At 44.0% G+C, this 16,308-nt stretch overlaps 1 protein-coding gene across 1 annotated transcript; it reads left to right on the plus strand.

Moving 5' to 3' along the window:
• The first annotated feature begins 3,795 nt into the window (after positions 1 to 3,795).
• On the plus strand, positions 3,796 to 4,765 carry LOC139327131 (testis-specific serine/threonine-protein kinase 6-like). Its single transcript, XM_070956838.1, has one exon. It carries the CDS (start codon positions 3,796 to 3,798, stop codon positions 4,630 to 4,632), a length of 837 nt encoding a protein of 278 aa, XP_070812939.1. The 3' UTR covers positions 4,633 to 4,765.
• Positions 4,766 to 16,308: the final 11,543 nt, after the last annotated feature.

Consider the following 16,308-nt stretch of genomic DNA (forward strand, 5'->3'; position numbering starts at 1 on the left):
AAAAAAAGGCGTATGTGGTGTACAGTCGAGCGTACCATTATTCAGTTTATTAAGTGCCTCATAAAATAACATTTATCCAGGTTTAACAGCTGGAGAAATTACAGTTGCGGGTATCAGAGTTTATTGAATGTGTACCTTATAAAAGACTTAAGGATAGTTAAAGTGAAGTATATTCAGATAGAATTTATCTGAAACCAAACACTGCTGTATACTTGTATTTCCTGTGATTCCCCCCCCCCCCATCGCTTTTCTATCTGCATGCAATTTTGAGCATGTATTAAATCTTGGCTATCGGCAGAAATGTCTGGAAAGAACCTTACATAGTTCACTGAGAAGTCATTGTTGTATATAGATACCACTTCCCTGATAAGCCCGATTGGACTCTGCAGTTTTTTTCTACAGAACTGAATAGAGAATTCCAGTTAATGCTGACAGAACAAACAACTATCTTGCTATTCTACTCTATAGTTCATACAATTTGAGCTAAGTTTCCCTTTTCTTTAGAACAAAATGTTTTAGATTTAGATTTCAACAAACAACAGAATGAAGCTTGAATTGATAGAAAATACAATCGCCTCTTTATTTTGCATGATTTTATTTTGCCTCAGCAGGATGAATTGCATCCAAGAATACTGTAAAAAAAACTACCTAATCTAGGATTGCCACACCCAAAAAGGACAGCTTGGAGGTGATAAAGAAGCAGGTACTCCTTCAGCAGGTATTTGCTATAGGATCAAGGCCAAAAGGCAGAAAATTCCTTTGTTCAGTCCTCTCAAAATAACGCAACACACAGCCATTAATGTCCAAACTGGTGGCAACAAAAGTGAGTACACCCATAAGTGATAATGTGCAATGGGGGCCAAGTAGCTGTTTTCCCTCCCTGGTGTCATGTGACTCGTTAGTGGTACAAGGTCTCCGGTGTGAGGGGGGAGCAGGTGTGTTAAATTTGGTGTTATCGCGCGCTCTCATACTGGTCAATGGAAGTTCAGCATGGCACCTCATGGCAATGAACTCTCTGAGGATCTGAAAAAACGAATTGTTGTTCTACATAAAGATGGCGTAGCCCCTAGGCTATAAGAAGATTGTCAAGACCCTGAAACTGAGCTGCAGCACAGTGGCCAAGACCATACAGCGGTTTAACAGCAGGTTCCACTCAGAACAGACCTCGCCATGGTCCACCAAAGAAGTTGAGTGCCCATGCTCAGCATCATATCCAGAGGTTGGCTCTGACGTATGAGTGCTGCCAGCATTGCTGCAGAGGTTGAAGGGGTGGGGGCTCAGCCTGTCAGTGCTCAGACCATACGCCGCACACTGCATCAAATTGGTTTGCAGGGCTGTCATCCCAGAAGGAAGCCTCTTCTAAAAATGATGCACAAGAAAGCCCGCAAACGGTTTACTGCAGACAAGTAGACTAAGGACATGGATTTCTGTGGTCCTGTGGTCCAATGAGACCAAAATAAACTTACTTGGTTCAGATGGTGTCAAATGTGTGGCAGCAACCAGGTAAGGAGTACAAAGACAAGTATGTCTTGCCTACAGTCAAGCATGGTGGTGGGAATGTCATGGTCTGGGGTTGCATGAGTGCTGCCAGCATTGGGGAGCTACAGTTCATTGAGGAAACCATGAATGCCAGCATGTACTCTGACATACTGAAGCAGAGCATGATCCCCTCCCTTTGGAGACTGGGCCACAGGGCAGTATTCCAACATGATAATGACCCCAGACATGCCTCCAAAACTACCATTGCCTTACTAAAGAAGCTGAGGGTAAAGGTGATGGACTGGCCAAGCATGCCTCCAGACCTAAACCCTATTGAACATCTGTGGGGCATCCTGAAACAGAAGGTGGAGATGTGCAAGGTCTCTAACATCCACCAGCTCCGCGATGTCATTATGGAGGAGTGGAAGAGGACTCCACTGGCAACCTGTGAAGCTCTGGTGAACTCTATGCCCAAGAGGGTTAAGGCAGTGCTGGAAAATAATGGTGGCCACACAAAATATTGACACTTTGGAACCCATTTGGACATTATCACTTGGGTGTACTCACTTTTGTTGCCACCAGTTTAGACATTAATGGCTGTGTGTGGCATTATTTTGAGGGGACAGCACATTTACCAGGGTGGATTTGATTTAAATCACAATTTAAATCATGATTTAAATCACTAGTAAAAAGGCTTGATTTAAATCAACTCGATTTAAATCATAATTTTTAAAGAGCAACTGTCATCTCTGCTACTCCTTTGACCCACTGTTGACTCACCGATAGTCCCAGTGTTGCAGAATATACAGCCTCATGCTACTTAACTAAGCTCCATTTCATGCTGAATAAACTAAATTATTTATGTATCTTAAATAGAAAACTATCTTATGATAGATTTTTACCCCAAAAGTTTTTTATTAAAATAAATTCGATAAAAATCAAAAAAATCCAATTTAAATAAAAAAAATCCGATTTAAATCAAAAAAATCTGATTTTTTTAAAAAAAATCATTGATTTTTATCCACCCTGACATTTACACTGTTATACAAGCTGTATACTCACTACCTTACATTGTAGCAAAGTGTCATTTCTTTAGCGTTGTCAGATGAAAAGATATACTTAAATATTTACAAAATGTGAAGGGGTGTACTCACTTCTGTGATATACTGTAGTTGTATATGTATATACATAAATTGAAACCATTATGGATAAGGGTCAGGGTCAGATTGGATGTAACGTAGGGATGACAACTTGCAATGAACATGTCCCATTGTTTTCTTGGTATCCACTTGTATATTTGTATTAGTTTTATATTTTGATATGGTCAAAAGACTAAAGTTTCTATTCTATCTGAATGAGCTGAAGACTTTACTTTTATCTTAAGTAGTTTGACCTTGAAACTCCTTGAAGAGCTATTCTAAACTTGTTTAATTAAGGCTATTATTTTAACTGACATTTTTTAACTGACCTGTTTTTTTATCATATATATTAGAATACTGGTCGGATTACAGGTCATTTTTCTTTCTTTCAAGTTGATCCATTTATATAACCGAGACATTTAAAACTCTTTAGATCAAATTTGTCAAACTCTTCCACAGTGATCTGCAAGGATTTGATGGGATTCCATCATAAAGGATTTTTTTCCCCACCCAGACATCACTGATCTTCTATCACTAAAGCTTTGCCTCTTGATCAGGGGTTCTGGGACATTTTTTTTAAATAGAACAGAACGATTGGGTTCCACATCATCAAGTTTGAAATTCTTGATTACTTGGCACATTTTGATCTTTTAAACCATTGGGGATTTTTTTTAAAAAAAAAAGAAAGCTTACTGTAGAATTAATTTCTAAAAGAAAGTACTAAATTCCTGAGAGATGAGAAGAGAGTGACAAAACTTCAAAGATTACAAAAATCCAGCACAGATAATCAAATTGTGTGTGGGCTGTAACATTTTAGTAGAGAAAATGCTATTCTTAAAAACATAAGACATGATTTGTCCACACAGAAAACAAATATAATGACAGAAAAGAATTAGAGTGGTAATAAGAACCAAATCCTCTTCTGGGATTTCCTGAGTATATCTAAAATAAACTTCTCTGGACCTAAAGGGACCAATTGACACTTCTGATTATGCTTTGCAGACATAACCCATGACACCCCTTGCACTTCATAATACATGTTTTGAGTAGTGATGACTTCGAAGCCCAAGCCTCAAAGGGCATATGGGGAGTAAAAGTCTAGAGATACCAATCACAATGGGTTAAAGCACTGAGTCCCAGAAAGAAAACTAAAGACTTTCAGCCTATCTAGGTCATCATGTCAAGGGCTTCCAAAGGAGACAAACTTTTGAGTGACTTGGGTTACAAGCTGGGCCAAACCTTGGGAGAAGGAAGCTATTCCAAGGTAAGAGTGGCCACCTCAGCCAAATACAAAGGGCCACTAGCAATCAAAATGGTGGACCGACGTCGAGCACCCCGGGATTTTGTGGAAAAGTTTCTACCACGGGAACTCTCCATTTTGCGCGGGATCCGGCACCCACACATTGTAAGAGTGTATGAATTCATTGAAGTTTGCAACGGGACTCTCTACATCGTGATGGAAGCTGCATCCACAGACTTGCTACAAATGGTACAACAAGCAGGGAAATTACCTTGTGCTCCTGAAGCGCGAGACATCTTTGCCCAAGTTGTGGGTGCTGTGCGCTACCTCCATGACAGGCATTTGGTGCACCGGGATCTGAAGTGTGAGAATGTGTTGCTTACTTCAGACGGCCGTCGAGCAAAATTGACTGACTTTGGTTTTGGCAAGGAATCACGTGGATACCCTGAATTGAGTACTACCTACTGTGGATCAGCTGCGTACGCATCCCCAGAAGTGCTGATGGGTATTCCCTATGATCCAAAAAAGTACGATATATGGAGCTTGGGTGTAATGCTCTATGTGATGATTACTGGCTGCATGCCCTTTGATGACACTCACATTCATAGCATGCCCTGCCGCCAGAAGAAAGGAGTCATGTTCCCTGAAGATCTGCCTTGTCTGTCTGAGCCCTGCAAAGCTCTCATTAGGCAGCTGCTCCAGTTCACTCCGGAATCCCGACCCGGTGTGGGACTCGTATCCAAGAACAACTGGCTGAAAGGGGGGGAAGCTTAAATTGGGTGTCCTTCCCTACCTTGCCAATTGTGTGAGCCAGTTTTATCTACTGCAGGCAACTGTTTCAAGTGGAATCATGGGGAGAAAAAAAATGGAACTACGTCACTGTGGAAAAAGATTTCTGGGAAATTGACTAGGGGAAGTAAGAGGGCAAATTGCTTTAGAGGGGAAAAAAAACCAATTCAAATATAAGTTCCTCTGAAATTAAAGGGACTTACTTCCTAACTAATGTATTCCTGACTGCATGCAGTGAGATCTTTTAAACTCTCTTTTATACATTAGCTCTCATTCTGTATTTGTCTGTATTTCTCTCATAGTTTCTGAAATAGAAAGCATGTTTCCTATGCCTAATTCAAATTTGGGGTATGTGTTTTGTGGGGTAAGAAGGAAAGTGTTGCCCAAGCAAATTATTCTACCCATACGTACCCCAAATATTTCACAGAATTATGATTTTCTATCTAGGATTATGTGGGATGCCAGACAGTAAAACTAACAAAAAAGTGTCAAAATGTGTTGTGGCCCATCAGCGGCCTGTGCAGTTAGTAGCTGATTCCAACAGCGAGAAGGCTGGTGTGGTGCTGCGCCAGCAGCCTGTGCAGCTGGTGCTCGAGTCAGACAATGAGGAGGCTGGAGAAGATGTGCCAGAGGCAGGGATTCAGCCAGGGCCTTCAGAAGCTCTCATAAGTGAAGAGGAAAAAGAAGAGGAGCCTCTTCTCGATGCACGAGCGCACAGAGCTGTTAAAAGGCAGGAGTGGCTCCTTAGGAGGAGGTCTCCTCGAGAGTAAGGCTTGGGGTTAATTGGCCACTCCCTTAGCCTATTTAAGGAAGGATGACCACAGTAAGATTATGGTTATCTGAAATACTGTGCCTCAGAATTGAGTTATTATTCTTTGGATTCTTGCCGGCTGTTAATGAAGTTAAATTAACAGCCCTTGTTCAGAAAAGACTGATTTAAACTGCACTTGTGTTCGAACAACTACTAAGAAAGCTCATTAGTAGTCCTTAATTAGTAAACTAAGATTTGTACGGACTTTGTGTGCGCTGCGTTCTTTGGGGTCCATAGCTGGGGCAGAACAAAATGACACCCTCACCGTAAAATAGCTTAATATTTTTAAATTGTAATCAGTGTAATTGGGAGAATAATCAGGTGTAACAGCAAAATTATTAGAAGAATCAGACTCTAAAAAAAAATTAGAGTTGCACATTATCTCGGATTTTCTGATTTGTGTTATCCTAGGCAGAAATTTAGTGTACTTCCACTACCAGATTTTTTTTCCCTATGGAATCAGAAGTTTACAAGTACAAACCTCTGATTCAGTGGTGAAATCCAAATTTTTTTACTACCAGTTCTGTTGGCGTGGTGTGGCTTGGTGGGTGTGGCTGGGGAAGGATACTGCAAAATCCCCATTCCCTCCCCACTCCTGGGAGAAGGATATTGCAAAATCTTCATTCCCACCCCACTCGGGTCAGCCAGAGGTGGTATTTGCCGATTCTCTGAATTACTCAAAATTTCCGCTACCGGTTCTCCGAACTGCTCAAAATTTCTGCTACCGATTCTCCAGAACCTGCTGGATTTCACCCCTGCTCTGATCTGATCATCCCAGAAATACAATATTGGATTAAAATCAAACTCTTTATGTGATGTTAAAGTTTATGGAACTAAACATTCTAAAATCAAACATATTACTTGTGCCTTATATTTGCTTAAAAAGTAAAAAGAAATGTGTTATATCATTCTTCTGTCTTCTCAACATCTAGAGGTATGAAAAGAAGGCTAAACAGAAAATGCCCGAGGTCAGTTTTAGTATCAAGGCTTCCGTTTTACATGCTGTACAGTAGAGTGCAGCTGTTATTAAGAGAATTCCAAAGATTCACCATAACAAGCCAAAGAGATCTGACTTCCCAACCTCACGTTTCATTTATTTAAAATACAGATAGTCTTTGACTTACAACCATTCATTTAGTGATTGTTCGAAGTTACAACGGCGCTGAAAAAGGGACTTATGACAATTTTTCTCACTTACAACCGTTGCAGCATCCTCATGATCACAAGATTACAATTTGGATGCTTGGCAACTGACCTCTATGATGGTTGCAGTGTCTCAGGGTCATGCAATCCCCTTTTGTGAACTTCTGACAAGCAAAGTCAATGGGGAAGCCAGATTCACTCACCATGTTACTAATTTAACAACTGCATTGATTCACTTAACAACTGTGGCAAAAGTGGTAAAATGGGGCAAAAACTCACTTCACAACTGTCTTGGTTAGCAACAAAACATTTGGGTTAAATTATGATTATAAGAAGGGACGTGGTGGCTAAGACACTGAGCTTGTCAATCAAAAGGTCAGCAGTTCAGCAGTTCGAATCCCTAGTGCCACGTAATGGGGTGAGCTCCTGTTACTTGTCCCAGCTTCTGCCAACGTAGCAGTTGGAAAGCACATAAAAAATGCAAGTAGAAAAATAGGGACCACTTTTGGTGGGCAGGTAACAGTGTTCCGTGTGCCTTTGGCGTTTAGTCATGCTGGCCACATGACCACGGAGACGTCTTCGGACAGCGCTGGCTCTTCAGCTTTGAAACTGAGATGAGCACCACTCCTTAGAGTCGGGAATGACTAGCACATATGTGCGAGGGGAACATTTATCTTTACCTTATGGTTATAAGTCGAGGACTATCTGTGCTTGTTCGCTACATTTCAAAGTGCTTAAATTTCTGAAGGTGACACAGCTTCTTTTCCAATCAACACCAAAGAGTATTAAAAATTAACGATGCAAAGATGAGTGGAGAAATCATAAAATCAATCATATTATGTCTACCACCATATTCTAAACACAAGACAGCTAAAAAGAAATATAAATGCAACTATTCTTTCAGTGAATGTAGTCTGAAATAAAAACCCTTTTAATGTCTTAATTTAAACAAAACAAAACACAAGGATTAAGCTGAATGACTTTTCCAAAGACAGAGGTACTAAATGTGGAACCCCAATGAAAGGACTATGTTGTTGTTGCTGCTTTTTGTGCATTCAAGTATCAGCTTACCCTGTTTCCCCAAAAATAAGACATCCCCTGATAATAAGCAATAGGGCTTTTGAGCGCATGGCAATAAGGCCAAGCGCTTATTTCACGGTTCAAAAAAAAATATAAGACAGGGTCTTATTTTCAAGGAAACACCATAGTTTCTGGAGTATAAAGAGAACTTCTGCCCCGTTTATGCTTTTTTACGGAGTTATTCTCAAATAGCTTAAAGATCAGTATCAATGTTTTGAATTGCACTTAGAAGCAAACAGCAGCCACCAGAGCTGATGGGAGAAATTGGTTTAATAAAATCAGTTGATTTGCTGCATTATTTGTGCACTAGTCTCCTCGAAAGCCACCTCATGTGGAATACGTCACGAAGTTTAGCCTGGATATGGGCTAAGTGGAGATGAGTTACTATAGCAAGTTCTACCGCATCCGGATGGGAGTCACAGTTAATGAATCATTCTGTGCTGATAAAAGGTACTCATTATAACCAATTATGGCTGTCTAATTGTATAATAAAATCATCCCAATTAAATCTGGGAAACTGCAAAGATTTAATGCAAACAGAAGTTATAAAATGAATTCTAGTGGCATCCATTAACCCAAGATGCTTCAGATTGACGCTATGCTCAAGAATCAATGGGATTGTATTCCCCGCCCCCCATCCATTTCAGTGGTGGGTTGCCCCCAGTTCGGACCAGTTCGCAAGAACCAGAAGTAAAACCGGCGGGAGGCTCCACCCACTGACCCGGACGTCATCATAGGTGATCTGCATGCGGGCGCGATGCAAACCAGTAGTAAAGGTAAGTAGAACCCACCCCTGGTCCATTTCCAAAATTAAGTGTTGATAAGGGGCCAAAAGTCAGACAAGTCAATCTAGATAATGCATTGCCTCCAGAATTAGGGTAATGGGACATTGGATACTAGGGAGTAATTGTCAAGATCCAAAAGTTTGTATTCCCTGCCCCCATTAAAATTTCATTGCTAGCTTTTTTAGGGCAGCAGGAACACTATCTCCCATCAAGAAGTATGCATCATTTGAGAACCATGGGGTAGATTTTACTATCAGAAGAAGCAAGAGAACAGGGTAGCGCCTCAATCTTCAAGCAATTTATCTACATTCTCATGGTTGCACAATCTGAACAGTAACTAGACAAATAAGGCCATGGAGGTGCAAAGAAAATAAGGCCATGGAGGTGCAAAGAAAAGGCCATAATGGCAATACACCTCTCCCATTTTTTAAAAAAGTTGCCTATTTTATTTACAGTCTGTAATGTACATGTCTGGGCAACTCCCTGAAATTTTCTTGGCAAGATTTCAGGAGTAGTCTGCCATTGCCTGCTTCTTAAGGCTGAGAGAAAGTGACTGGTCCAAAGTCACCGAGCTGGCTTTATGCCTATGAAAAGACTAGAACTCATGTTTTTCCAGTTTCTTGCTTAGTACATTAAGCACTGTGCCAAGCTGACACTCCTTTATATTCATAATTCTAAGTTAATGTGTGACATTATTTTCTTTGTTAAGAATAAAAGAAGCAACGGGAGTTGTTTAATGCAGTCTTATTGGTTCTTTTTGCCTAAATTTGTAATGGACATCTTGAAATATATATGTCACTTTATATACAAATACTAATTTCCATATAACTTCTTGCTTAGGGAGAGAACACGAAGTCTTACTTCATCATACCACATCCTGTTTTAAAGTCACATGCCCTAGTTCAATTTAATACCTGGTGTCACTAATTATAGGTGTTAAGTTGGGTGAATGAGGACGCAGCAAGCCAGAGTAGTTAGTGACAACAGCTCTTTATTATATGGTGGGACTCCAGCAACTGACCCAGGGAGCCAGCTCCCTTTATATACCTTGCAGCTGTGGTGGTCAGCCAATCAGCTGATGGTCAGTTATTTCGAACTTCCCGCCAAACAAACCTATTTACATAACACTCCTCCCCTCCCAGAAGTCACTTGGGGTGTTATTTACATACAAAGTCTCTCAGGTGACTAGGGCGTGTTCGAGTCCTAGTTGACCTGTGCAGTTCAGTTGGAGGGGCGGCATCGAGCAGGTCGGAGGGACTTTCTGTTTCTCCCTGCTCCACCAATGAGGCCTCCGGGACCTCCTCGTGGGCGGCGACTTCTCCGGCTGTTTGGACTACCTCGATGGGGCAGCGCTGGATACCAGAATCCTCAGCTAAGTCCTCCACTCCACTCGGGCTTGTAGTTTGTGTTTCTGGTTGGTAGTTGTGGTCAGAGATGGGGTCGTCTAATTTGTCGTCGGTGTCTGTGGTGATTCGTTTTCTTAATTGGTCAATATGTCTGCGCCAAACTCTCCCGTCCCCCATGTCTACCCTGTATGATTTGGGCCCCGTGATTTCTGTGATTGTCCCGGCCTCCCAGAGCGGGCCCTGTCCATAGTTCCTAGCGTGTACCGGTGTTCCTATGGTGAACTCTCTAAGCTTCCTCTCCCCCCCCCTTGAAGACCTCTGGGGAGTAATTGGGGTTGAGCCTATCTAGTATTCCTCGGAGATTCCGCCCCATTAATAGTTCTGCCGGACTTCGGCCTGTGGCTGTACAGGGTGTGGAGTGCTGAGCTATTAGAAACTTGTCTATCCTTTCCTGCCAGTCTCCGGGACTTAAACGTGAAAGGGCTTCTTTTGCTGACCTCACAAATCTCTCAGCCTGTCCGTTACTAGCCGGATGAAACGGGGCCGAAAGGACATGTCTGATCCCAAGCCCCGCTAAGTAACCCTTGAACTGTGTTGCGGTGAATTGTGGCCCGTTATCTGACACTAGGATGTCCGGTAACCCATGGGTGGCGAATAACTGTCTTAGCTCCCTGATGGTTGCGTCGGTGGTAGTGGCCTTCATTAGCTTGATCTCCAACCATTTGGAGAATGCGTCTACTACGACCATGAAGGTCTGTCCGTGAAATGGGCCTGCAAAGTCAATGTGTATCCTGGACCAGGGTCCCTGGGGCTTTTCCCACTCCCTCACGGGTGCTGTTGGTGGATCTGATCTGGATTCTTGGCAGGGTTGGCATCTCCCCACCCACTCGGTAATGTCTGTATCCATGCTGGGCCACCAGACGTAGCTCCTGGCTAGCCCCTTCATTCTTACAATTCCCGGGTGCCCCTCATGCAACAATGTTAAGACCTTTTCCCGTAAACGTAAAGGAATAACAACCCGATCGCCCCATAGCAAACAACCCCCTTGCATTGTCAATTTGTCCCGTTTTCCCACGAACGGTTTAAATTCCCCGCTCCCAATCTTTTCCGGCCACCCCCTCATGACCCAACTTGCGACTGTTCGGATCACGTGGTCTTTGGTTGAGGCTCTTGCAACCTCGGCTGATGTTATGGGCCCAGAGTCCAAGACGTCTATCAGCAAGATGGGGATGCCGGGTGTGGGGTCTTCTAGGCTGTCGGGTAGTGGGCATCGGCTGAGTGCGTCCGCGTTGCCCATGTCCGCCCCTGGTCGATGTACCAGGCGATAGGAGTACGCTGCGAGGAAAATGGCCCAGCGTGTCATCCTGGGCGATAGTGCTGCCGGTGTTGGTCGATCTCCCACGAGGAGACCCAGGAGTGGTCGATGGTCGGTGATTAGTTCAAAATCCCTCCCGAACAAGTACTCGTGGAATTTCTTTACTCCCGAAACGGCGGCAAGGGCCTCCTTGTCGAGCTGGCTATAATTTCGCTCGGCGCTTGATAGAGTTTGGGAGTAGTATGCAATGGGTGCTTCTAGGCCATTCGGGAGTCTATGGCTCAGGACGGCTCCCATCCGAACGGGGACGCGTCACATGCTAAAACAAGGGGAAGCGTTGCGTTGTACTGTATTAGAAAGCTTTCAGCTGATAACAGTTTTAAAACGCCGGCGAATGCCCTGTCTTCCGCCTTCCCCCATTTCTAAATGGCTTTCTTGGTTAACAGTCTATGTAGGGGTTCTGCCACTGTTGCCTTGTCTTTTAGGAAAATAGCGTAAAAGTTTAATAGTCCCAGGAAGGCCTGTAACTCTGCCTTGTCTTTGGGGGTGGGTGCTTCTCTGATTGCCCTGATCTTGCTCTCTGTTGGGTGTATGCCGGTGCCATCTACCCTGTATCCTAGGAATTCGACTGAAGGGACTGCGATCATGCATTTATTTTGTTTCACTCTGAGTCCTGCGTCCCTGAATTTCCTTAGGACTTCCCTCAGCCTTTCTCTTAGTTGTTGCTCATTGTCGGCGGTAATGAGCACGTCATCAAAATAGGGCACCATCCCGGGGATACCCTGTAGTAGCTGCTCCATGGTACTTTGGAAAAGTCCGGGGGTACGCTTACTCTGAATTGCAAGCGGGTGCACTTGAAGGCCCCTCTGTGGGTTACGATAGTCTGTGCCTCTGCGGTAGCGCCATCTACCGGCAGCTGCTGGTATGCCTGCGCAAGATCGAGTTTTGCGAAGATCTTGCCGGGGCCCAGGGAATGCAACAAATGGTGGACGATGGGCACTGGATAGGCGCTCTGCTGCAGGGCCTTATTAATTGTGCATTTATAATCAGCGCATATGCGCACCGGCTTTACCGGTGTCACAATTGGGGTCTCCCATTTGGCGTGGTCAACTGGAACGAGCACCCCTTGTTTGATTAATTTGTCCAGTTCAATGTCAATTTTGGGCTTCAGGGCGAACGGTACCCGCCTAGGCTTTAAACGGATGGGTGCAATATTGGGGTTGAGATTAAACGAAATTGGGGTCCCCACATACTTGCCAAGCCTTTCGTCGAACACGTCCTGGAACTCTTGCATCAGGTCCTCCTTCAGGGTGCTTCGAACGTTCCTTACTCGGGTGAACCCCATGCCTAGGGCTCTAAACCAGTCCATGCCCAGGAGGCTTGGGAGGTTGTCGCTGACGATGGTGAGGGGCAGTTTCTCGGTAAACTCCCCGTACTGTACTTGGAACTCGCCTCTTCCTTCGACGGGTATGCGGTTCCCCTGGTAGTCCTTCAATCTGCGTTGCTGTGGCTGGAGCTGTCGCTTGCGTGCACTGGGGATGACTTTCTTTAGGTTCTCCCAAGACATGATGGATATCGGTGATCCCGTGTCGATCTCCATCTGGCACTCCCGTCCCTCGATCTCGACCATGGTGTAGGTCTTTTCTCCGGGCGAGGTGCAGGTCTGTGCGATGCATATGGTGTAGGCCCCAGCGTCTTCAAATTTCGCGCCCTTCTGGTTTCCGCCATCTCTGTTGGGCCTTCGGTGTGGTGTCGGCTCTGATTGGAAGGGTTGGCCACGTGGTTTGTAGCTCTGGTGTGTCTTGGATCTGCAGACTCGAGCGATGTGGCCCCTCTTCTCACAGGAACGGCAAACGGCGTCCCTGAACTTACAGTTTTGTCGTGAGTGGGACCCTCCGCAGCTGGTGCATCCGTCTCTGGGCTCCCTGCGGGCTGTGCGGGACTGCTCGGTGCAGTAGACCTCTTCTTCAGATTCCCCCTCGCTCGCGGTGCTCATGGCCTCTCGGTGCACTGGCGCCGTCTTTTGCGTTGTTCTGGTTAGGTGGGAGCTCTTTAGCCTCTCTGCAGCCTTTACTGACGACTCTTGCACCCTGGCCTCGTCTAGCGCAATGAGTAGGGTCAGGTTTGACCTCGCAAGCAGCCTTCTCTGGAGCCGGCTATCTCTCACTCCGCAAATTAGTTGCTCTAGGAGCATCTCACCAGGTCTCGGTACTCACATTGGGTTGCGGCCTTATGCAGGGCAGCGACGTATTCACTGATCGATTCGCCCTCCTGCTGGAGCCGTTTCCGGAAATCATAGCGCTGGACGTACTTCGATGGCGTTGGTGCATAGTGGTCTTTTAGCAGGGTCTGTAGCGTCCACCAGGAAATGTTGTGGACCGAATTCGGCTCCGAAAATGCTTCGGCTGTGTCGAAGACCCTTGGCCCGCAGTGGCTCAGGAACAGGGCTTTCTTTCGAATGTCCGGTAGCCCTTGCATGTCGTTTGCCACCATAAAGCACTCGAACCGAGACATGTAGGATCCCCACTTCTCTTCCTTGGGGTCGAAAGGCGCTGGCGGGGTATAGGCAGACATCGTTTCGAGATTCTCCTGTGCTCCGCTCGCTCGCCTGGCTGGATTCGGATGCGGTCTCTGGTCCCCTTCTCCGAACGTGGCTTCAGCTCTTTTTCCTCGAGTGTGGCTTCAGCTCTCCTCTGCTTCTGGCCTCAAAATCCCACCTTCGTCGCCAATGTTAAGTTGGGTGAATGAGGACGCAGCAAGCCAGAGTAGTTAGTGACAACAGCTCTTTATTATATGGTGAGACTCCAGCAACTGACCCAGGGAGCCAGCTCCCTTTATATACCTTGCAGCTGTGGTGGTCAGCCAATCAGCTGATGGTCAGTTATTTCGAACTTCCCGCCAAACAAACCTATTTACATAACAATAGGTGTTGGTCATTTTAAAAAAATTATTGAGAATTTCATCAGATGAGTTACTCCAAAAGTTTTTGATTAATGATTAACAAACTGATTAACAGTTTGAGGATTGTGCCATTTACAATAATGTATTAATAAGACTGACAATTACACATGAGAAAACATTACATGTGAACCTTCAAAAGGGTGTAGTAGCAAATATAAATAAAAGAATACAATTGTTAACTAGCAGCCCAATCAGTAGTAATCTTCTATACATTCTGTTAAATGATAGACCACGTGATTGATTTTAATTCTATAACTTTCATTATGAACCTTCTTAACATTCTAATTATGTAAAATAAAAGACCCAAGGCAATATATCACACACGGTTAATTCAAGGGTTTTTAATTTAAGCTTGCTTTATAAAACACGTTTCCACTTAGAAAAGTACCCAGTTAAACCATTACAGGAGGTCCTCACTTAATGACCACTCATTCAAAACTTGCTCAAATTTACAACAGCACTGAACAAGTGGTTCTTCTGATTGGTCCTTGAAGTTCCAGCTGTTGCAGTGCCCCCGTGTTCACATGATCACAATCAAGGTGCTTGGCAACCGGCCCAGATTTCCGACTATCTGGCATTCCATAATCACTGATGCAATTTAACAAGAGAAATCAGTGGAGAAGCTGGAGGAAAATCGAAAGTCACAATCATGTGATCTCCTTTCTTAACAACCCACACAGTCCTTGTTTAACGATGGTGTAGGTATAAGATGGCTTCCATATCATTTTGTCAGAGTTACTGCTGCCATTCTAGAAAAACAGATTAGTAAAGCATTTAAGGATGGTGATACATTTTGTTTCCACTGCAAAATCTCCCACATCTCCCACTGTTGCCAAAACAAATTATCTTCTGTGCTTTAAGCTAGTCAAATATGAAAGAAACAAAAACATAAAAATAAACCCAGAGCTAAGTTTCTAAAAAAAAAAAAAAAAAAAAAAAGTTTTCTTTAGAAATGAAAAATACAGGATGTAATAGAAATACCCAGAGTTCTATAACTCTAAACACTGCTGCACTAAACCAGAACTGAATGAAAATAAACAGCTTATATACAAGATTAGGCAGTTTGATTTTAACTGATTAGGTTTGGTCAAACTAGGATTCTTTTCTAGACCACATTGTCTCCTATCTTCTTACTTACTGTGGCAGGGGTGGGCAATTAATTTTCCTAAGGGGCCACATGAGAAACTTGGAGGGTCTCCACCCTCTCAACTCTCACTCCCCACCACTGCCTTGCTGCCATCCAGCCCTCAGCTGCTGCCACCTTGCCCTCCCCCCTGCTGCCACTCTACCTTTCCACCACGACCCTGCCGCCCCCCACGACCACCAATGCTCCTCTCCCTGCTGCCAATGCTGCCAACTCTGTGGAACAGACAGGGACAGCTGAAGGGTCAGATGTGGCCCATGGTCCATAAAATGCCCAGATACTGTACGTACTATAGCATAGCAACAGGAAGGAAGAGTTTTGCCAGAGGCTCAATAATACCCATATCTTCACAAGTAATTGTCTCCAAAGAAGTATCTAGCAAGAATCAAGAGGAATACATGACCAACAAGATCAGCCCAAGACATTTTGTTACATTTAGAAATTGAGATGTTGCCTTCCCTCTTTCAATTGCGAAGGCCTAGCCCTAGATCAATGCTGAATGCTATTTCAGCACTTGTAATTGGATAAGATCTTCATGCCATTCTCTTGCCTTCCAGGGTTTCAGCATCTCCCCAGTATCTATTTATATGAGACAACTGTGGTTCCATTATGGGAAAAGACAGCATATCATGCCACTCTTAAAGGTATAGAAAAAGGAGAAGGAGAAGAGGAAGAGGAAGAGGAAGAAAAAGAAGAAGAACGAACCACAACAGAAGGTGTGCTAAAAGGAATACATTTGAGTATTTTTACCATAAATATTTACATCTTTCTGTGAAATGGACATACATTGGGCCTATTTTGAGCCAGTAAAACCATGGGACGTTTATAAAAATGACTGGGCCTCAAACATGGCCAGTTCCAAATTAATCTCTTTGGATATTCATCTAAACAGGTAGTCTGATAATTTCCAGAAATGGTAATTAAGCCCTGGGCTGTTCACAGTGATAAAAGGAAGGCAAACAGAGTGACTTAACAGGCTTACCTTCTTCTGTATTATATGAAGGGTTGCCATGACAGCACCCTACACCTAAGTGCTTATTAGTCTCAGCAAGCCATTTCCCATTTGAGTCAGATTG

The sequence above is a fragment of the Pituophis catenifer genome, unplaced genomic scaffold (genome assembly GCF_029215685.1).
Source record: "Pituophis catenifer annectens isolate HBS135680 unplaced genomic scaffold, rPitCat1.0.hap2 SCAF_1, whole genome shotgun sequence".
NCBI classification, from domain to species: Eukaryota; Metazoa; Chordata; class Lepidosauria; order Squamata; family Colubridae; genus Pituophis; species Pituophis catenifer.